Here is a 21,045-nt window from a genome sequence, read left to right as displayed (position 1 = left end):
CCGGCCCCGGCCATCCGGCCGCCAGACAGCTCACCAGCTGGGCCCAGGAGACAGGAAGGGGCCGCGAAGAATCGGGTTTTCCTGGAATCGGAGGGGCTGGGGACGGGATGCCATCCAGAAACAATGGCTGCCCGCCGCGCCTGCCTCACGTGCACAACCACCTGGATCCTGCCTGACGTGACCCGGCTGGCAAAGACGGGCACCATCCTGGTGCCAGGACGGCGATGCGCCCTGGCCCCAGGGCGGCCGGACGTGGCTCTGGGGGCTGCAGGGAAGGTCTGGGTCCCCATGGCAGCGGGACCCGAACCCCACGCCAGCCTCCCGTCTGTGAGGGCCCCTGCGGCACCAGCCCTGCATTTCCAAGCGGCCCCTCTGTCAGCCCTCAAAGCTGCTATCGAGCCGCCTCCTGGGTTTCGCCAGCTGCTGACAGGCCGCTTCCCGTGGCCACAGCGACTTCAGCCGCGACCCTCCCAGGGGCCTGTCCATCCCGATGACCCTCCCAGGGGCCGCGACCCTCCCAGGGGCCTGTCCATCCCGATGACCCTCCCAGGGGCCGCGACCCTCCCAGGGGCCTGTCCATCCCGACGACCCTCCCAGGGGCCTGTCCATCCCGACGACCCTCCCAGGGGCCTGTCCATCCCGACGACCCCCATGGCGGACACCCTGATGGGGGTGGCGTGACGGCCGTGGCTGCGTCGGGGCCCTTTCCCTGCAGGTGCTGAGGGGTGGGGCCAGCCGCTGTCTCCCTGCCCGGTGGCCGTGGGACGTCACGCTCGGCTCTGACTCCCAGCGGCTGAGTGTGGTCCGTGGTTGAGACGTTTCTATGCTGTGGGGACACGGGGCTCAACCCTCTACCTTGATCCCGTTACTTCTCCCCTTGCTCTGTCCGTGCGTTCGTTCATCCATGCGTGCGTTCACTCGTCCCAGCATCTGTAGCTCCCCTCCTGTGTGTGTGTGTTGTGGGGGGTCACAGTCGTGATGTGAGCTCCCACAGGTAGGAACGGAAATGCTTTGCAGGTGGTGGGAGGAAGGGCGAGCTGGGAGGGGGGCTTCTTGCCGGAGGTGACATTGAAACGGGCCTTGAAGCATACATAGGAGCTCGCCAGGAACGGCCTTGGTGGGTGGGCAGGGAGGTGGACACCCTGTGCCCCCAGCGCCCCTGGCTCCCGGCTCACCTGCGAGCGGACAGTTGCTGAAGTGGCCACTGGTCTCCCTTCCTCTCCCTTGTACCCGCACAGGAAGAGAACAGACAGATGTCGGCTCAGAAGTCAGCCTCCCAGTCCGACTCGCACGATGAGGAGGTCTCGCCGACGCTGCCGAACCCCGTGGTGAAAGCCCGCTGCCGCCGCGGGGGCGTGAGCGCCGAGGTGTACACCGAGGAGGACGCCGTGTCCTACGTGCGGAAGGTGGGTGCGGGCCTGGGTGGGCAGCGTCGTCATGGTCACGGCCGTGGTCGTGGTCACGGCTGCTGCCAGCCGGCCTCTGTGCGCCCGAGGCCCTTGGTGCCCCGGCTGACGCTCCAGCCACTGAGCCACACTGGCCGGGATTCTCTCCCTTTTCAGATCTGTTGACTTAGAGAGAGAGAGACATCGACTTGCTGTGCTGCCGTCCCTGCGCTCACTGGTGGGTCGCTGTGTGTGCCCCGACGGGGTGACCCCACAGCCTTGCTGTGTCGGGACGATGCGCTCGCCCCCTGAGTGACCCGGCCAAGGGCTCCGTCCTCACTGCCCACGCACCCCTCACCCCACACCTCAGTCCTGAGCGCTTTTCTTGATCAGAGCATGGAAACCAGTGAAACTTGCTTAAAGTCTGCAGGCCGCCTCACTTCTGGGGGCTCCCTCCCTAAACCCAGGACCCCCCCTACTCAGAGAAGACCCAGGATGACCGGCCAGCCCTCCTCCGGCCGGCAAGGTCACCGAAGCAAGGAGGTCACAGACCAGGGGGCCGAGGGCCGGGAGCGCTTCCAGCATCTAGGAGGCTCCGAGCCTCCAGGGCAGCCTTGGGCAAACGACGGCCCGCGGGCCGGATCCGGCTGTTCTATCCGGTTCTCTTGCTCTCCCCTCCGCTCCTTTACTTTGAATTTATATTAGTTCACACAAACACTCCATCCATGCTTTTGTTCCGGCCCTCCGGTCCAGTTTAAGAACCCATGGTGGCCCTCGAGTCAAAAAGTTTGCCCACCCCTGCTCCAGGGCCTGTCCCCCGAGACCCAGACAGTGCTGAAGCCTCCTTGGGTCCCCAGGTTTCTCTTCTTTCTTATTTCTTAAGTTAACAGCACGTGGCACTCCTGACGTCACAAGGTGCCGATCTCGAGCATGACAACGGCGAGGCAGAGTCCAGCGGGGTGACGAGCCGTGTCCGTGTCTCGGGTCGAGCAGGTGCCCAGAGCCTGACTGCCCCTCCCCCACAGGTCATCCCCAAGGACTACAAGACCATGACGGCGCTGGCCAAAGCCATCTCCAAGAACGTGCTGTTTGCTCACCTGGACGACAACGAGAGGAGGTAGGAACAGGTGGGGCCGGGGCGGGACCGATGGCCCTTCCTGGCCGCCCTGCTCAGGGCCGTGAGTCTCAGCGACAACTGTCCGGAGGCAGAGGCGCTTCCGGAATAAGGCTGTGGGAGCCCCTGGGCAGCCTCGGTCACTGGGTCAGCACCTGAAGCTCCCCCACACCTGTCCTCGGAAGGCCTGTCCCTTCGCCCGGGTCACCAGGGGCTACTTGTCCAGCACCTGCCACGGGTGAGGATCTTCCGTTCTGCCCGGAGCTCACTGCCCGTGGGGACCCGGGGTGGAGTGCCTGTCTGGCTGCGCCCGCCCATCCGAGGGGTTCGGAGGTGACAGTCACATGATCTAGAAGGGCCTGGGGGTGTCCCCTTACCTGGCACGGAGGACTGTGCAGGCGTGAAGTTAGGGTCTGGATGCGTGGGGCGGACCCCGGGTTCCCAGGTGGGCCCTAAAGGCAGTCACAGGTGTGTGAGGGACATCGGAGGGGGCGGAGCAGCCGTGTGACTCAGCCAGGGGAGGCCGGCCCCGCCCACACCTGGTGTCCACCTGGGGACTGAGTTTGGACGTCTGCCTCTGGAGTCGGGGACGGGGGGCGGGGGGACAGCACCTTTCTGTGCTCAGCCCTGAGCCAGGAGTTCGCTGGCCGCTGTGTCCTCGGTCACCAGGTGACTAAGCGTGTCTGTTTTGACCTGAACCTACACGTCACTTTAAAACGCCACGTCAGTCTGGGTGTTGAACGGGGGCTGCATTCCCGTGGCCGGGGTGAGGGGCTAGCAGACAGACCCGACCCTCAGGCCGAGGCACCTGCTCCCGGCCAGGCCGGGCCACACAGACCCACATCCTCCTTCACCCAGAGACTGGCCTGCAGGGAAGGCGCTCGCTCGTGCAGCCCGGCCCCCGACTCACTGTGGAGCCCGCGGCACCTCCCAGCGCCCCCCCCGCCCCCCCGCTCCAGGCAGCTGTGTTTCAGACAAACTCCTCTGCCCGCCAGGCCCCCCAGCCCCGAGCACTAGCTGGTTAGTAAGCGCGTCGTTCAGGGCCAGCCTGGCCCGAGAGCCAGCTGCTTGAAATCACGTCTCTGGGCATCCAGGCTGTGCGTGTCCAGGAAGGTGTGTGCTGGGGCCCTGGGCCCTGGGCCCTGGGCCCCACGTGTCCAGGCCCACAGGCCTGTGGGTGGGAGAGCCGGGTGCACAGAAGCGGAAGCAGGTGGCTGGGTTCGCATGCCTCTCCGGGCGGCCGGCGTGGAACGAGGCCTCCGTGTTGCCTGTGCTTCGGGTCTTTGGCATGTAGGGAAGCGCACTTCCCATCCCCAAGCCCCACGGCTTCTTTCTCTGGCCACGGCGCCCAAAGAACAGGCTGGTGGTCAGGACGGGTTCCGGAGGCAGTGGGCAGGGCTGCCTCACCTTCCCCAGGATGGCGCCCCGGAGGCAGCCCAGCGGCTGCTTTTCCCGGTTCTGGGAGCTGGCGCAGCGGCCTCGTCTGGCCCGGCTGCAGTTTGGCGAGGGCGGCACTGTTCTGACCAGGTTTGCAGGGCATCTGCCTGCTGCTCCCTCCGTGTTCCCACCAGCACATTCCTTTCAGATAAACCCACGTGCAGGGTGGCTGCACTTCTCTGCTTAGTGGCTCTTCCTGCTGAATTCAGGTTTAACACAGTACATCATCACTGCCGTTACCACCACCACCACCACCATCGCCACCACCACCATCACCATCACCACTATCACCACCACCATCGCCACCATCACCACCACCACCACCATCGCCACCACCACCATCACCACCACCATCACCACTATCACCACCACCATCGCCATCACCACCATCCTCATCATCACCACCATTATCACCACCACCACCACCACCATCACCACCACCACCACCACCATAACCACCACCACCATTACCACCACCACCATCACCACCACCACCATCACCATCGCCACCATCACCACCACCATCGCCACCACCATCACCATCACCACTATCACCACCACCACCATCACCATCACCGTCACCATCACCACTATCATCGCCACCACCATCACCACTATCACCACCATCACCACCACCACCACCACCACCACCACCATCGCCACCATCACCACCACCGCCATCACCATCACCACCATCACCACCGCCATCACCATCATCACCGCCATCACCATCACCACCACCGCCATCACCATCATCGCCATCATCACCACCACCATCACCATCGCCACTATCGCCACCACCACCATCCTCATCATCACCACCATTATCACCATCACCACCACTACCACCATTACCACCACCACCATCACCATCGTCACCATCACCACCCCCACCATCACAACCACCACCACCACCACCACCATCACCGCCACCACCATCACCATTGCCACCATCACCACCACCACCATCACAACCACCACCACCATCACAACCACCACCACCACCACAATCACCACCACCACCATCACCATCATTACCACCACCACCACCACCATCACCACCACCACCATCACCACCACCACCATTGCCACCACCATCACCGCCACCACCATCACCGCCACCACCACCACCAACATCACCACCACCATCATCACCATCACCACCACCACCACCACCACCATCACCACCACCACCACCACCACCACCACCATCACCACCACCACCATCGCCACCACCATCACCACCACCACCATCGCCACCACCATCACCACCACCACCATCACCATCATCACCACCACCATCGCCGCCACCACCATCACCATCACCATCACCATCATCACCACCACCATCGCCACCATCACCATCACCACCACCATCACCACCACCACCATCACCACCACCACCATCCTCATCATCACCACCATTATCACCATCACCACCATCATCGCCACCATCGCCACCATCACCATCCTCATCATCACCATCACCACCATCATTACCACCACTATCACCATTATCACCATCCTCATCATCACCACCACCACCATCCTCATCATCACCACCATTATCACCATCACCACCATCATCACCACCATCCTCATCATCACCACCATTATCACCATCACCACCATCATCACCACCATCATCGCCACCATCGCCATCCTCATCACCACCACCACCACCACCACCCCCATCATCCCCATCACCATTGCCACCTTCTTCCTGGAGGCCCTCGGGCTGTGTGGAGGGGTAAGTCAGTGGGCTTCCCCCTTGATGCCACTTTGTGCAGACCTCCACATGGACCGACAGCCATGCCTCAGTGCTCAGTCTGAGGAGGGGCTGGTGTGCCCTGAGGGCAGGCCACGGTGCCATGCTCTGCTCCGCCTGGGCCTGAGGAAGGTAAGCGGGCTGCTCTGGGGCTCAGGGCGCAGCAGCAAGGACTCTGGGAGGCCCGCGTGTCCCCTCCTCGCTGCACAGAAGGGGACCCCTTGCCCTGGCTCCAGGCAGCACGTGTCCTGCTGGGGCTGGAGCGGTGTCCTCTGCAGAGCTGAGGACTTCAGGTGAGGGGCTGCGAGGCGGCAGGTGCGGCCTCCTTGCTAGGTCAGCGGGCACGCCGGGCAGTTACTCTCTGGTCAGTGGCCCAAACAGCCCAGCAGGTGGCCCCCGGTGCTCCGGGGCCCTGAGATGTGTGGAGAACCCGGCCTGGCCCCGAGGGCGCGTCTTGGGCCTGGTGGAGCCCTTCCGGCTGCCCAACCGGGGCCCTGGAGAGGGAGCAGCGCACGCCCCGGAGAGCCGAGACGTGTGACGACAGGGAGGCTCCGAGTGGGGTGGGTGGTCCAGGCCGCAGCCCTGTGCGCCGGGCCCTCTGCCGGGGCCTCACTCCCGGGCCGCCAGGCGGGCGGGCGGGTGGGGGGGCACCCACGGTGGGGCCGCCTTCCTGGCAGCCGCTCGGCCCTCTGCGGCTCTAATGGAAACAGGCCTCTGGCTGAGCGCGGGCCGGCGGGCGGGCGGCTGCAGCTGTCTCCTGTTATCTGTCTCTCCCTCCCACCGCACATCTTCCAGCTTGTTTTTCCACAAGTTGGCTCAGGTCCCCAGGTGATGGGAAAAACAGCCGTGCTGCCCAATTCGCAGGCAGCCTGCGGGCTCCTCTCTGCCTCCCCCTGCTCCTGCTGGCCGCCCCCCCCTCCCCCGCCCCTCCCCTCCCGCTTGGCTGGGCCGAGGGACTGCTTTCCTCTCAGGCCTCGAAAAACAAACCAGCGTTTTGGACAACGCGAGGCCACATCCGAAGAGACTTAACGGCTTGAACATGCGAAGAATTTGATTTTCGCTTTGCCAAAGCCGAACTCCCGCTCTAGGCAGAGGCTGCCAGGTTAGCAAACCGGGGGCCACGTGAGCCCAGCGGGTCTGGATGCCGTGTTCCCGGGAGGCTGGGATCTGGGCTCGGCGGCTGTGTCACATGATGTGTCCTGAGCCAGTCCCGGCCCGAACAGTGCAGGCTCTCAATGCTCACGGTGCATCGGCAGGTGAGGCCCAGAGCGAGGGCTGGGAGAAGCTGGGGATGAACCCTGGCCAGGATGAGGCTGTGCTGGGCTGACCTGCCCCCCTTCCCTCCACACCCCGCCCCCCCCCACGAAGATGCCTTGCCCAGCTCCTCACTGTGCAAGGGAAAGGCCACAGCTTTAATTTTTTTAAAGATATTTTTATGGATGTCAGAGAGGAAGGGAGGGAGTGAGAGAAACATCAGTGATGAGAGAGAATCATGGGTCAGCTGCCTCCTGCACGCCTCACGCTGGGGATCGAACCCGTGACCCGGGCATGTGCCCTGAGCGGGAATCGAACTGTGACCTCCTGGTTCATAGGTCACTGAGCCACACGGCAGGGCCAGGACACACCTTTTAAAGGGAATAACTTCCATGTGCCCGGAGTTTTCCAGCGAGTCAGGCCCCTGGTTCTGTGAGTAGGATGCGCTGCAGTTTTTGCCTCTCGAGGGAGACCTTCTTAGAAAGGGACTTGCGTTCTCGAGGCGCCTCTGACCGAGGGATTTGGGGGAGGAAGGCCCTTGGGGCTCCCCCAGCCTGGGGCCACCATCTGGCATGGCAGCCCGCAGGGACCTAGCCGGGGGCAATGGTTGTGTGTGCCGTCGTGCTTTAAAACGCCCAGAATTTGGCCGGGTGCAGTCCGGCCGCTACAGACCCCACCGCGCCCCATTGTCTCACACCCACCCATTCGCCTCCTTACGTCACCTGGGTTGCCGGTGGCTTCTGTAGGCAGCACCCACTGTTTCGGTGGGGACACTGAGGCTGGAGACGGGCAGACGGCCCAGCTGCCCCCTTGCCTAGGGGCAGGAAGTGGGGCCCTTTCTTCAGACAGGAGAACACCCCCAGGGGGGAGGGGTCCGCAGTCCTGGAGGGCGGTGAGCTGGCCTCCTGCACCCCGCCCACGGGGTGAGGCCCGGGAAGGAGGGATGCCTGTTCAGCCCCGTGGGCGCCTCGAGTCCTGGCTCCCTCCTGAGCCCTCGCCACTAAAAATAGCCGTGCGTCCTGCCAGCGGGGGTGAGAGGTCACCAGTTGGCGGGGGCCGGGGAGGCTGTAGGGTCAGCCCTCACCACGGACCAGGCGGTGGCCGTGCAGGTTGGGAGACGCAAGGATGAGACCGGAGGGCCGTGGTCTCCCGTGGGGACGGTGTCTGTGCCTTCTTCCTGTCACAGGTCTCTGCACGTGGGCGCAGGGATGGCCTGGGGGGGGAGGAAGGCGTGTCAGGAAGGTGGCTGTGCGTCCGCTCCGCACCCTCCCGCTCGCTCGCCGCCTCGTGGGGAGGTTGCGCTCCAGGCCGGGGTGCCCAGGCTGGGCCGCACCGTCTGGGGCTCCGTGCTCAGGAGGCCCCGGCTCTGGTTCTGCGTCCCCCCAGGGCCAGCCTCCGAGCAGAGCCCCACGTGGTCGTCTCGTGCTGGGGGAGGGGCTGCTGGAGGGTCTGATGGCTCCTTCAGGGGGCGGGATCTCGCTTCTGTCCACCTGCTATTGGGTCTTCTGTATTAAAAAACTATACATTCTTATTGATTTCGGAGAGGAAGGGAGAGGGAGAGAGAGAGAGAAACATCAATGATGAGAATCACTGATTGGCTGCCTCCTGACCCCCACACGGGATCGAGCCCACCACCCGGGCCTGTGCCCTGACTGGGCATCGAACCCGGGGCCTCCTGGTTCACAGGTGGACGCTCAACCCCGGGGCCACGCTGGCCGGCTGGCCGTCCGTATCTCCCTGCAAATTGCCCGACTGATCCTTCACGTATGGTTCCTTCCGTTGACTAGTCACCTTTTTTCTTGTGGATTTCCACGGGTTCTCTGTAAATTAACAAGATGAGGCTGTTGATGATGAAACAGACGGCACGGACTTTTCCCAGGTGGTTGTTGGCTTGTGACTGTCACTGGAACTCTCCTGTCGTTTGGAGGTTAATCATCTTCCCCAGAATTTCTCCCAGGGGATAAACGTCCGTGAAATTGACCACTTTCCCATTACTGCGTGTCCAGTTCCGTGGCATCGAGTGCAGCACGTGGCCGGCCGGCGTGGCTCGGCGCTGGAGCGTCGATGGACGGGGTTGGTTTGTGTCGGCAGGTCCTTCCCACCCCGCGTGCCCGCAGGAGCCTTGCCTGCTCGGGACAGTAAACGCACCCCAGGACCTCCTCAGAACCCGCCCCCGTTCGGGTTGTGATCTTTCTTCCCATGATGAAGTCCTTGATCCATCAGGCGTTTCATTTCGGTGTGAGGACGTATAAACCCAGCTTCCTTTTCTCTTTCCTAACCAGCCAGTCCTGCCAACACGCCTCACTAAACGGACCCATCTCTTCGCCCGCTGATCTGAACAGCATCCCTTAAAAAAACAAGTTCCCACCCTGGCCGGTGTGGCTCAGTGGATAGAGCCTCGGCCTGTGGACTGAAGGGTCCTGGGTTCAATTCCGGTCAGGGCACAGGCCCGGGTTGTGGGCTCGATCCCCCCGGTGTGAGGCGTGCAGGAGGCAGCCGATCAATGATGCTCTCTCATCACTGATGTTTCTCTCTCCCTCTCCCTTCCTCTCTGAGATCAATAAAAATGTATTTTAAAATAAATAAGTAAAAATAAATAACCCAGTTCTGTCTGTCTGGGTCAGCCTGCTCCAGGGCTCTGTGCTGTGCGTGTGCGGCCGGCAGGGGTGGCCAGCAGGGCTGTGTGCTCTGAAGGAGGACGAGCTGAGACCCGGGTGAGGGGGGCGGTGGCCTTTCTTGGGGGCCGGAGGGGTGGGGGGTGCTGCATTTCTGAGGAGGTGGGCCAGGACTCAGCAGTTGCCGGGTGGCGTGTGGGCCTCAAGGACATGGGGGTGCAGGAAGGCACCTCAGGTTTCTGTCGTGGGTGCCCACGGGATGGTGCAGGGGAAGGCAGTGGGGGGGAGTCCAGGTTGGACTTGCTGAGGTGGGGGACGACCCAGGGGTGTGTATGTGTGTGTGTTCTTATCACCAGAAAACTTTATATCCGCTCGGTGTCAGGAAAAGCACTACAGTAATTAGGTAAAAATGACCGCAAAAGGCTTTTTACTTATTACTTTCTTTATTTTTTATTTATCTTTTTTTAAAAATATATTTTATTGATTTTTTACAGAGAGGAAGGGAGAGGGATAGAGAATTAGAAACATCGATGAGATAGAAACTTCGATCAGCTGCCTCCTGCACACCTCCTACTGGGGATGTGCCGGCAACCAAGGTACGTGCCCTTGACCGGAATCGAACCTGGGACCCTTCAGTCCGCAGGCCGACGCTCTATCCACTGAGCCAAACCGGTCAGGGCAACTTATTACTTTTTAAATATATATTCTTATTGCTTTCAGAGAGGAAGGGAGGAAGAGAGATAGAAACATCCATGATGAGAGAGCATCATTGATCGGCTGCCTCCTGCACGCCTCACACCGGGGATCGAGCCCACAACCCAGGCCTGTGCCCTGACCAGGAATCCAACCGTGACCTCTTGGTTCCTAGGTCGACGCTCACCCACGGCGCCACGCCGGCCGGGCCGCAAGAGGCTATGTGACGCAGTCGCCCACGTGGAGAATTTCGGGCGCTCACTGCAGGAGCGGGACCTGCGTCGGCGAGACCCGTGTCTGTGCAATGGCTACCCCCCTCCCCACACTGGGCAGCTGAGCAAACCAGAGGGCAGGTCCCCCCCACGACTGCCTCGGTGTCCGGTGTCCGGTGTCCGGTGTCCGGCGCGAGTGCGCTCTCGGCAGGCTGCCCGCGTCGGATGGGCAGGTTCAGGGACCGGGTTTCTCACCTGAGGGTCCAGCCGAGCTGCTTCTGGATCGGGTCCTGCCTGGCGGTGGGCGTCCCGTCTGCTCAGGGCCGGCCCCCTTTCGTGGCGCCCTGGGGGTGCGGGGGGCGGGGGGCAGTTCTGTTCGGCGGTGGGCGGCCCCAGGGCCTCCAGCCTCGCTCTTCCTGGTCTGGTCCTCCTTGGGAGGGGACAGACGGCTGACGGCTCCTCCTCCAGAAAAAGCAGCCGTTGCCCAGTCGGAAACAAAGATGCGCTTTGACTGGGGAACAGCTGTCGGGGGGTCGCCGCCGCCTCCTGCAGCTGCCGACCCGTTTGCCGCCTTTAACCCTTGGGGGCCACCGGGCCCGCCCGCCCGCCCCGCCCCGCCCGCCCCGCCCCGCCCCGCCCCGGCCCGCCCGTCCGCCCGGTAACTCCTTAACTTCGTTTTTTGGTAAGAAACGCCTCTTCGTGACTGTGGGACAGTCCTGGGTCCGAGGCTGCGTCGGGGCCATTGAGGGAGAGAGCCGGTCCGTGCGTGCGTGCGTCCGTCCGTCCGTCCAGGTGGGCTGTAGTGAACAAGCCGCTCACACGCTGTGCCTTCTCTGCAGGACGCCGTGTCTGCTCCCACGGGGAGGGTCCTAGTGGTGGAATTTCTGGGTCGTGTGCTGACCTCAGGTCTAACTTCTAAGGAAACCACCTCTTGTCCAGTGTCCACACCACTCTCCCTCCCGTCTGCAGTGTGTGTGGGGTCCCCAGTCTCTGCACCCCAAGGTGTGTGTGTGTGGGGTCCCCAGTCTCTGCACCCCGAGGGGTGTGAGTGCGGGGTCCCCAGTCTCTGCACCCTGAGGGGTGTGTGTGCAGGGTCCCCAGTCTCTGCACCCCAAGGTGTGTGAGCGGGATCCCCAGTCTCTGCACCTGAAGGTGTGTGTGTGGGGTCCCCAGTCTCTGCACCTCGAGGGGGCTGTGTGGGGTCCCCAGTCTCCGCACCCCGAGGGGGCTGTGTGGGGTCCCCAGTCTCCGCACCCCGAGGGGGCTGTGTGGGGTCCCCAGTCTCCGCACCCCGAGGGGGCTGTGTGGGGTCCCCAGTCTCCGCACCCCGAGGGGGCTGTGTGGGGTCCCCAGTCTCCGCACCCCGAGGGGGCTGTGTGGGGTCCCCAGTCTCCGCACCCCGAGGGGGCTGTGTGGGGTCCCCAGTCTCTGCACCCTGAGGGGGCTGTGTGGGGCCCCCAGTCTCTGCACCCCGAGGGGTGTGTGTGGGGGTCCCCAGTCTTCCCACCCTGAAGGTGGTGTGGGGCCCCTTTCTCCGCGTCCTTCCCCACCAGCCCTGTCTGCTGTGGCATTTCCCTCCTGACACTGAGCCCTCGTGGCTCCCTGTGCTGTGGCCGCTGGTACAGCTTCTCCCGCAAAGTGTCCGTTCCAACAGGTCTGAGTCCTCGGTCGTCTGCTCGTGGAGTCGGGAGAGCTCGCTGTATATCCGGTGTTTATCAGATCTTCTCCCCAGTCTGCGTTTCATCTGTTCGTCTTCTTACGGTGTCTTTCAAAGGACCAACGCTTTAAAGTTAGATGGAGTCCAAGTTCTCGGTTCTTTGTGGACGGTGCCTCTGTTGCTACATCTGAGAGCCCTGCCTAACTCCGGTGAACGAAGGCATTCCCCTATGTTTCTTTTACTTTTTATTATTTTTTAAAAATGTATTTTATTGATTTTTTACAGAGAGGAAGGGAGAGAGATAGTTAGAAACATCGATGAGAGAGAAACATCGATCAGCTGCCTCCTGCACACTCCCTACTGGGGATGTGCCCGCAACCAAGGTACATGCCCTTGACCGGAATCGAACCTGGGACCCTTCAGTCCGCAGGCTGACGCTCTATCCACTGAGCCACACCGGTTTCGGCCCCTATGTTTCTTTAAATGATGTTGTAGTTCTGGCCTCTCCACAGGGGTCTGTGAGCATTGCGCGTCCCTGTGTGTGTACACCAAGCATGTCAAACTCACGGCCGGTGGGCCTCATGCCTCGTTAATTTTGTGGCCCACCGGCCGTGCGTTTGACATGCTTGGTGTACGGTGTGAGGTAGGGATCTGCAGTGTGAGGCAGGGATCTACGTTCACACTTCTCACGGGCATGTCCAGCTGTCCCGACACCACGTGTGGGAAAGATGGGTCTCTCCCCGCGCCTGGCCTCGGCGCCGTACGTGTGAGGCTTGCCCCTGGACCCCGGGGCTGGCCCATGGCCCCGTGTGCCCGGCCTTGCTCAGAGCCGCACCATCTCCAGCGACGCCTGTGGCTTCACCGTGGGTTTTGAAACCAGATGTGCAATCCCTCTCACTTGGTTCTTCTATTTAAAAACCGTCTGGTGTCCTGGCCGGTGTGGCTCAGTGGTTGGGCGCCATTGCGTGTACCAAATGGTTTCGGGGTGGATCCTCCCGGTGGGGGACGTGCAGGAGGCCGCCGACCCGTGTTCCGCTCGCACGTCGACGTTTCTCTTTCTCTCTTCCTCTCTCTCTAAAAAAAAAAAAAAAAAAAAAGAAATATGTTTAAAAATGGTCCTGGCTTGCCCTTGTCATTTCTGCTCAGTGGGTAGAGCATTGGCCCTCAGACAGAAGGGTCCTGGGTTCGATTCTGGTCAAGGGCATGTACCTCAGTTTCAGGCTCCTCCCTGGCCCTGGTTAGGCACAGGCGGGAGGCAGCCAATCAATGTGTCTCTCTCACCGATGTTTCCCTTTCCCTGTCCCCCCCACGCCCGTCCCCTCTCAGAATCATGGGAAATACCCTCGGGTGAGGGTTAACAGCAGCCGCGGGCTTGGCTCTCAGGGGCCTTGGCGTTGCCATGGGAGTTTCAGATTGTTTCCGACGGAAAGGCTGCACTGGGTTGATGGATCCGTTTGATACAGACCTGGCCCCGTGTCCGCACCGAGGCTCCGGGCCGTGAGCTGGGAGGTCTCCCTTCACCTGGTGCCGAGGGCGGGCCTGGCAGGCAGGTGTCTGGTCTCCTGGCAGGTCCGTCTCCGTGTTTCATTCTTTCCCCGTCCGGGAGAAGGCGGCCATCCTGGCGGGTGGCTGTGCTCGTGGGAGCCACCGGGGGGTCTGGTGGGCGGGCTGCCCCCTGCACGGGAGGCAGGGGCTGGGCCTGGGGGAGAGTCCAAGCTGGTGTTTCGTTGTGTGGGGTGTCCACGGGCTCCTGCCCGCCGCCGCCGGGGCCAGGCCGGGGCAGCTTTGCCCGGCCAAGCGCTCGCCCCCCCGCCCCGTTATCTGGGCTCAGGGTGGCATTTCAGTGGCAGCGTGCCAGGTTGAGGGGCACAGGGGTTCCTAAGGGGACTGTGGGCTCTCACTCTGCGTCATTCTAAGGGTTGGCTGAGGGTCTGCGGGGCCCGGGGGCCCGGCCGGGTGCAGGACTGGGGTATGAGTCCCCCGGGTCTTGTCCTCCGGGAAGGCAGGTGGCACTCGGGAGCAGGGAGGCGTGGCATGCCAGGCCGATGGCTGGGACCTTCACGGATTCGCCATTTAAGCTCACGGTGACCACGGAGGCTGGGGTTATAGATGAGGAAGCTGAGCCCAGAGCAGCGAGCCGACGGCCCGGGCCCGTGGCTGTGGAGGGAAAGCCGGGGTGTGAGTCCTGCTCCACAACGCCGGGGTCAGCAGCACCGACGGGGAAGGCCTTGTCCCGCTGGGCCCGGGGAGTGGGTGGGTGGCTCGGCCGAGGCCACGCAGCCACGGGCAGCAGCTCAGAGCTGGGGGTTGGCCCAGCTGTCCTGGTTCCGCGTCCACGTGCTTCCCCCCGTTATCCTGGCCTGTCCTGGCGCCACCCCCGAGGAGGCAGCGTCTGCCATGTCCCTCCGTTTGTGTGGAGCCTGTGGCCAGCTCGGGGCTTAGGAGGAGGCCTGCCCGCCCCCCCCACCCCACGCTCTGCCCACTTCCTCCCAGGGAGGTCCCAGCTGCTCCAGACAGGACAGTGTGAGGCAGGGTGGTGCCCACCCTAGGCCAGGAGGAGAGAGAGAGAGGGAGAGACAGAGAGGGAGAGACAGAGAGGGAGAGACAGAGGGAGAGACAGAGAGGGGGAGAGAGAGAGGGAGAGAGTCTCAGAGAGAGAGGGAGAGACAGAGAGGGAGAGACAGAGAGGGAGAGACAGAGGGAGAGACAGAGAGGGAGAGACAGAGAGGGAGAGAGTCTCAGAGAGAGAGGGAGAGACAGAGAGACAGGGAGAGACAGAGGGAGAGACAGAGAGGGAGAGACAGAGAGGGAGAGAGTCTCAGAGAGAGAGGGAGAGACAGAGAGACAGGGAGAGACAGAGAGGGAGAGACAGAGAGGGAGAGAGTCGCAGAGAGAGAGAGTCGCAGAGAGAGAGGGAGAGACAGAGAGGGAGAGAGGGAGAGACAGAGGGAGAGAGAAGGAGAGACAGAGAGGGAGAGACAGAGAGGGAGAGAGTCTCAGAGAGAGAGGGAGAGACAGAGAGACAGGGAGAGACAGAGGGAGAGACAGAGAGGGGGAGACAGAGGGAGAGTCACAGAGAGAGAGGGAGAGGGGACCTGCCCAGGACGGCTCGGGGAGCTCTGTGGTGAGAGGCTGTGTCCCAGGCCGGGAGGTGCCGCCACCTGGTGTCACTGTGCCCTAGCCGTTGGAGAGGGAGGGAGCAGCTGGGACTAGTGACCATCTGGGTGGGGAGGAGGGACCAGGCCCGCAGGCTCGGAGAAGCACATGAGGCCTGCACCCCGTGGGAGGCGGGGGGCTTTGGGCGAGGAGGGTCCCAGTGGCGTGGGGCGTACGGGGCCGTGGCGGGGGTGGAGCGCGTGCCGGGGCCCAGACCTTGCTCTCAGGAGCCTCTTCACAGAGGACGCTGAGGCTCAGCCTGGCCTGCGGGTGAGGACGGGCTGCGCTCCGACCGCCTCCTGGCCCTGCAGCCTGAGCCTCCCGCCCCTGTCCTCGTCCCCGCCCGGCCAGCTGCTGTCATGGAGGGGGGAGAGGGGGTCCTGGGAAGCTGTTCCAGGATCGAGGCCCCGGGGTCCTTGGGGCGGAAACGCCTCTAAGCCTCAGGCTCCAGGCCTGCGGTCCGTGTCCTGGGGGCGGCCTGTGCGGCTGGACGTGGGCCTGGTGGGAGTGGATCGTGGGAGTTGGGCTCAGGTGTGCCCGCACCCTGACATCCACGCACGGCCCGTCCTCACGCCGCCTCCGTGGCCCGGCCCTGGGATGAGGCCTGTTGGGTGGCTGTGGGCCTGGTCCCTGCCCATCTGTCTACCCAGCCTGTCGGGCGCCTCGTGCGCGTGGCCTGGGGTGCATGGGCGGGGCCTGTGGTGCGTGGGCGGGGGGCCTTGGGTGTGCGGGCGTGGCCGGGGCGGTACGTGGGCGTGGCCTGGGGTGTGTGGGCGTGACCTGGGGTGTGTGGGCGGGGCCATGGCGGTGCGTGGGCGTGGCCTGGGTATGTGGGCGTGGCCTGGGGTGCATGGGCGGGGCCTGGGGTGTGCAGGCGTGGCTGGGGTGCGTGGGCGTGGCCCGGGGCCTGTCCCGTGCCTTCCGCAGGAAGGGGTGGCAGTGAGGGCCAGAGGAGCAGCCACTCTCCGGCAGCCTTCTCTCGGGATAAAGGCCAGGCAGATCAATAAGACGAAGCGCACCGAGTCCCCCTCCCTGTCGGGGGCCACCCTCTGGGAGCCCCGCACATCACACGCCTTCCAGCGTACACATTCCTGCCAGACCCCCCGCAGGTCATGCAGCCCCCACTCCTGGTTTGGTTTCTCGGCTCCACGGGGAGGTCACCGACGGGGCCCGCCCAGAAGCTGACCGAGCGGCTCTCGCCCCTGGGGGCTCTCACACCGTGTCCCCTGCCCCCACCGCGGACGGGGTCCTGCACACGTGCACCTGCCCGCCCCGTGGTCAGGCCCCCGCCCCGTGGTCAGGCCCGTGCCGGCCCTCGGGGACACTGGGAGCCGCCGATGGTCCCGCAGCTGCGAAAGAGCTCAGGCATCCAGGATCCCTGGGGGCTCCCCGCCTCCCGCCCACGGGCTGGAGGGCAGGAGGCTGGGCGACACCAGCTGCCGGATCTCATGATCGCTCCGTGGGCCGCGGCGTTTAAAATAAGCAAGGTGCCGTTACCCGGGAGGTGAAGTGGTGGGGAGGGGAGGCCAGCAGCCGGGGCTGGAGCGGCTCCAGGATCTCCGGGCCTCCACCCCAGACACCGGGCGTGGCCGCACGGAAGGCCTGAGCCCGGGTCACGCCTGCCTGTGGTGACTGGGTGGCTCAGTGACTGGTCGGCAGGGTTCCCCAGATGCCTAGTCCATCCGGGCTTCTCACTGGCCACCTGCAGAACGGCCCCCCCTCGGGCGGGGGGCAGGGGGCCGACTCCAGCTTCCTACAAGCGAGTGTGGGGACCGAGGAGCCCTGATGGGTGGTGATGGGGGGAGGGATCCCAGGGGGCTTCTTGGAGGAGGTGAGGACAGGGCTGTTCAGGTGGGAGGGACGGATGAGGACGTGGGTCTCTGCAGACCCCTGTGCTCCTGTGCCGGCCAGGCCCGTGTTGCACCCGAGGAAGCGGAGCCCAGGGAGTGGACGTGCTGGCCGCCGTGTCCAGCTGCCGGTGGGGAGGCCATGCGGACCCAGGCCTGCACCGCAGGTGGCTCTGCACTGGACGGGCCCTCTCAGGCCCCAGCGGCTCCAGCTTTGCTGCTGAAATGCCCCCTGGGCAGCCGGTGTGACCGCAGGCAGCGTGTCCCCCTTTTCCTCGGGAACGGGGTTTTTGAAGAGTCTCGGAGAGAGGCCTTGGAGGTGACCCGCCCCCCGCCCCGACCTCCGCTGAACCCGAGAGTTGGGGGCCACCCACATGCGGTTCCCGAGCCCTCGGAGCAGAGGCTGTGATGAGTTTTCCAGCTCCGAGCGAGCCGGGTTAGTGTGGGAGGCAGGGACCTCGGTGCCCATCCTCCGTCCCTGCTCGACCGGCTGTGAAAACCATCGGCCGCTTTTGGGGTCTCCTGACCGCCCGGCCGGCCAAGGAAGCCGTGTGACGGTGGATGGCTGTCCAGGGAGGGGTGTCCCTTCCTCCCCATCTGTTGCCGGCGCTGTGTGTGGTGTGGGAGGCTGGCCCCAGGTCGCCCTCCCTGTTTGTTGAGTGAATGAGTGACACCCTGTTTGGTGGTCTCCCGTTGTGCTGTTGACTTGGGCCGGGGACTGCGTTTGCCTGGGTCCCTGTCCCCTCCCTGGGCTGACGCAGAGTCCAGCTCGGGCCCCCCCGGCCCCGACCGTGGGCTGCTCCCCGCCCCTGTGTGCCTCCAGGGGAGCGTGTGGGGGACGGGCTCTTGAGGGGCGGCTCCCGGAGCCCCTGCCCCCCCTGGCAGGGAGTTGGTTTCCTCCTAGGATGGTGGCTGGCAGGGTCGTCTGCCGGGGAGCCAGCGTTCCATCCTGGGGGCCCCCCAGCCAGCGCGACGGTCACCCCACCCTCCCAGCCTCGGGAACTGTGTGGTGCTGGTCCCTCTCATTGTTTATTCTTCAACGTCCGCGGGATCCGTGGTGATGGCCCCCTTCCGTTTCTGACGTTAGAGATGTGTGTCTTTTTTTTGGGGGGTGTGGGTGGGGGGGTAGCCTGCCTGGATGTTTCTAGGATTTTTAAATCTTTTTAAAGAGCTCGCTTTGGTTTCGTGGACTTTCTCTGTTCGTGTCCTGCTTTAAGTCCCGCTGACTTCCAGTTGTAACGTTCTTTGTTTATTTCCTCCTGCTTACTTGGGATTTAATTTGTGCTCATTTTTTAGGTTCCTAAGGTGGGAGCTGGCATTTGATGTTAGCGCGTCTCCCTTTTCTGGCGCAGGCACTCAAGGCTATAAATTTCCCTCTGAGTCCTGCTTTAGCTGCACCCTACGTGCGTTCCGATAAGCGGTGTCTTCCTTTCCATCGAGTCCCTCGTCTTTCCTGCGTCCTCGGGGCTTCTTTACGTTATTAAGTGTGTTCGTACTCGGCAGCTCCTTCACCTGTCCGTGACGACACCCTGCACCGTGGCCACATCTTATCCACGGGGCGGGTGAGAGCACGGAAAACAGCACGACAGTGAATAAGCGGTGACACGGGAGTGAACCCTGTTTTGTGTGCTCACAACTGTAAACGTGTGTCTGCCCCCCCCCGCCCCCCCCCCCCCCGCACAGTTCAACTCTTTCTTCGGTGAAGATGCTCAGAAGGAAGGTGTAAACCCTGGGTCCAAGGGCACGTGCCTTTATGTGCGTGGTTCTTTAAAAGATGTTTTCACCAGTGTTGATGTCAGAGAGGAAGGGAGAGGGGGAGAGAGAGAAACATCCACGGCGAGAGAATCACGGATCGGCTGCCTCCTGCGCGCCCCACACTGGAGATCGAGCCCGCCATCCGGGCATGTGCCCTGACCGGGAATTGACCTGTGACCTCCTGGTTCCTAGGTCGACACTCAGCCTCCGAGCCCCACCGGCCGGGCTGGGCAGGCTCATTTTGAAGGGAAAAGTGCACGTTCGCCAGCCTGCGCCTTCGTCATGCCCGGGAAGAGAAGTGGGCGCGTGCCCAGGCCGTGGCCCGAAGCAGAGACAGCGCTGTGTGCGGGCATCAGCCCGGCGGGTGGCGGTGCGCAGGGTCCTGCTGTGGTGGCTCTGGAGGAATTCACTTGTCAATGTGACCAGACGTGTCCACAGGCCGAGAATCCCGGCCGGCAGGGGACAGAGGCCGGGCTGGGCGGCCGGTCGGGGGGGTCTGGGAGGGGCCCCACAAACCTCCCCGGAGCCCCTGCCGCCTCCCTGGGGAGAGACCCCGTCTGAAGTAGAGAGAAGAGAGCTGCTGTTTAAGGACTTACCTACGTCTTCTGGGGCCTGGAAGCGGGAGGTGCAGGCTGTGGGTTCTGAGTTGGGGTGCTTCCTGCAGCTCAGCCTGACCGTCGCACAGCTTCTCAGGAGCCCCCCTTCATTAGCCGGCGGGCAGGGAGCCGGCCCCCTGAGCTCCAGGGTGCACCCCTACCTGCCGGCCGGCTTCACATTTCTCTTTGGGGAACCACGCGCCGTGGGTGGGCGCAGCCTCGAGGGTGGTCATTGCATCTGGGGTGCGGACGCCGACCTCCGACTCTGCGTTCTGGCTGGGGTCCTGGTGCCCACCTCCCGAGGGCCGGCTGGGGGGCGTCTCCGCCTCCGTCCACTCCACAGCGAGATTTAGGAAGTTACGTGGCAGCTGCCGTGGCACAGCCCTGGGCGAGGTCTTGCAGGTGCAGCTCGTGGAGCAGCTGGTCGGGGCCTGGTGTCGAACGCGGAGGCGCGGCCTTGGATCCTGTCTCGGATCCAGCCGCTCAGGGTGCCTGCGACGGGAAGTGCCGGGTTCTCGGGGGGCCCCGCCCACGTGAGGGTGTGCAGCCTGTTGCTCCTTCGTTTCCTAAGTTGGGGTCCAAAGCGGCGTTGGCAGGGTGACCCCGTTTCTGTAAAAACCGGACAGCAAACCCGCCCGGGGGCAGAGGTGGACCAGGAGGGCCCAGGCCACTCCCTGGACAGCGGGGTCACGAAGCACCTTATAATTTATTTATTTAGGTTAATCCTCACCTGAGGTCGTTTTCCCGTTGGTTTTTAGAGAGTGGGAGGGAGGAGAGACAGAGACACAGCAACTGGTTGCCTCCTGCACGCACCCTGACCAGGGCCGGCGAACCTCCCACCCAGGCATGTGCCCTTGACCAGAATCGAACCCGGGACCCTTCAGTTTACAGGCTGATGCTCTATCCACTGAGCCAAACCGTCCAGGGTGGATTTTTTTTTTTTAAATATATTTTATTGATTTTTTACAGAGAGGAAGGAAGAGGGAGAGAGAGCTAGAAACATCAATCAGCTGCCTCTTGCACACCTCCCACTGGGGATGTGCCCGCAAGCAAGGTACATGCCCTTGACCGGAATCGAACCTGGGACCTTTCAGTCCACAGGCTGATGCTCTATCCACTGAGCCAAACCAGTTAGGGCAAGGGTGGATTTTATTTATTATTTTATGTATTGAATTTTAGAGAGAGAGAGGAAGGGAGAAAGAGAAAGGGAGGGAGAGAGAGAGAGAGAGAGACATTGATTTGTTGTTCCCCTTATTCACGCGTTCATGGGTTGATTTGTGTATGTGTCCTGACTGGGGATCGAACCCGCAACCGTGGCGTATCGGGACGACGCTGTAACCAGCTGAGCCTCCCGGGCAGGGCACGAAGGGTTGACTTCCCCCTTTTCCTGACGGGACGGCCTTCTTCCAACAAGACTGAGCCCCTGTGAGGTGAGGGACGCCGGCCGGGGCCCGCGGGTCTCACGTTTGCTGTGTCTTCTTTCCAGCGACATATTCGACGCCATGTTTCCCGTCACACACATCGCCGGGGAGACCGTCATACAGCAAGGTAGGGTC

General features: G+C 63.1%; 1 protein-coding gene across 2 annotated transcripts in view; it reads left to right on the top strand.

Annotated features, from left to right (window-relative positions):
- Positions 1-21,045, top strand: part of PRKAR1B (protein kinase cAMP-dependent type I regulatory subunit beta) — a 63,577-nt gene that overhangs the window by 12,934 nt on the left and 29,598 nt on the right. For both annotated transcript variants that reach the window (XR_013960902.1, XM_080674210.1), the window contains exons 3-5: positions 1,239-1,406; positions 2,411-2,502; positions 20,976-21,037. Coding sequence is in view for 1 of the 2 variants with exons in the window: in XM_080674210.1 (XP_080530336.1) it covers positions 1,239-1,406; positions 2,411-2,502; positions 20,976-21,037 (322 nt within the window). In the remaining variant the exon portion in view is untranslated. The remainder of the gene's footprint in view (positions 1-1,238; positions 1,407-2,410; positions 2,503-20,975; positions 21,038-21,045) is intronic.

The sequence above is a fragment of the Plecotus auritus genome, assembly GCF_963455305.1.
Source record: "Plecotus auritus genome assembly, chromosome: 6".
NCBI classification, from domain to species: domain Eukaryota; kingdom Metazoa; phylum Chordata; class Mammalia; order Chiroptera; family Vespertilionidae; genus Plecotus; species Plecotus auritus.
This window is presented reverse-complemented; position numbering and strand designations above follow the sequence as displayed.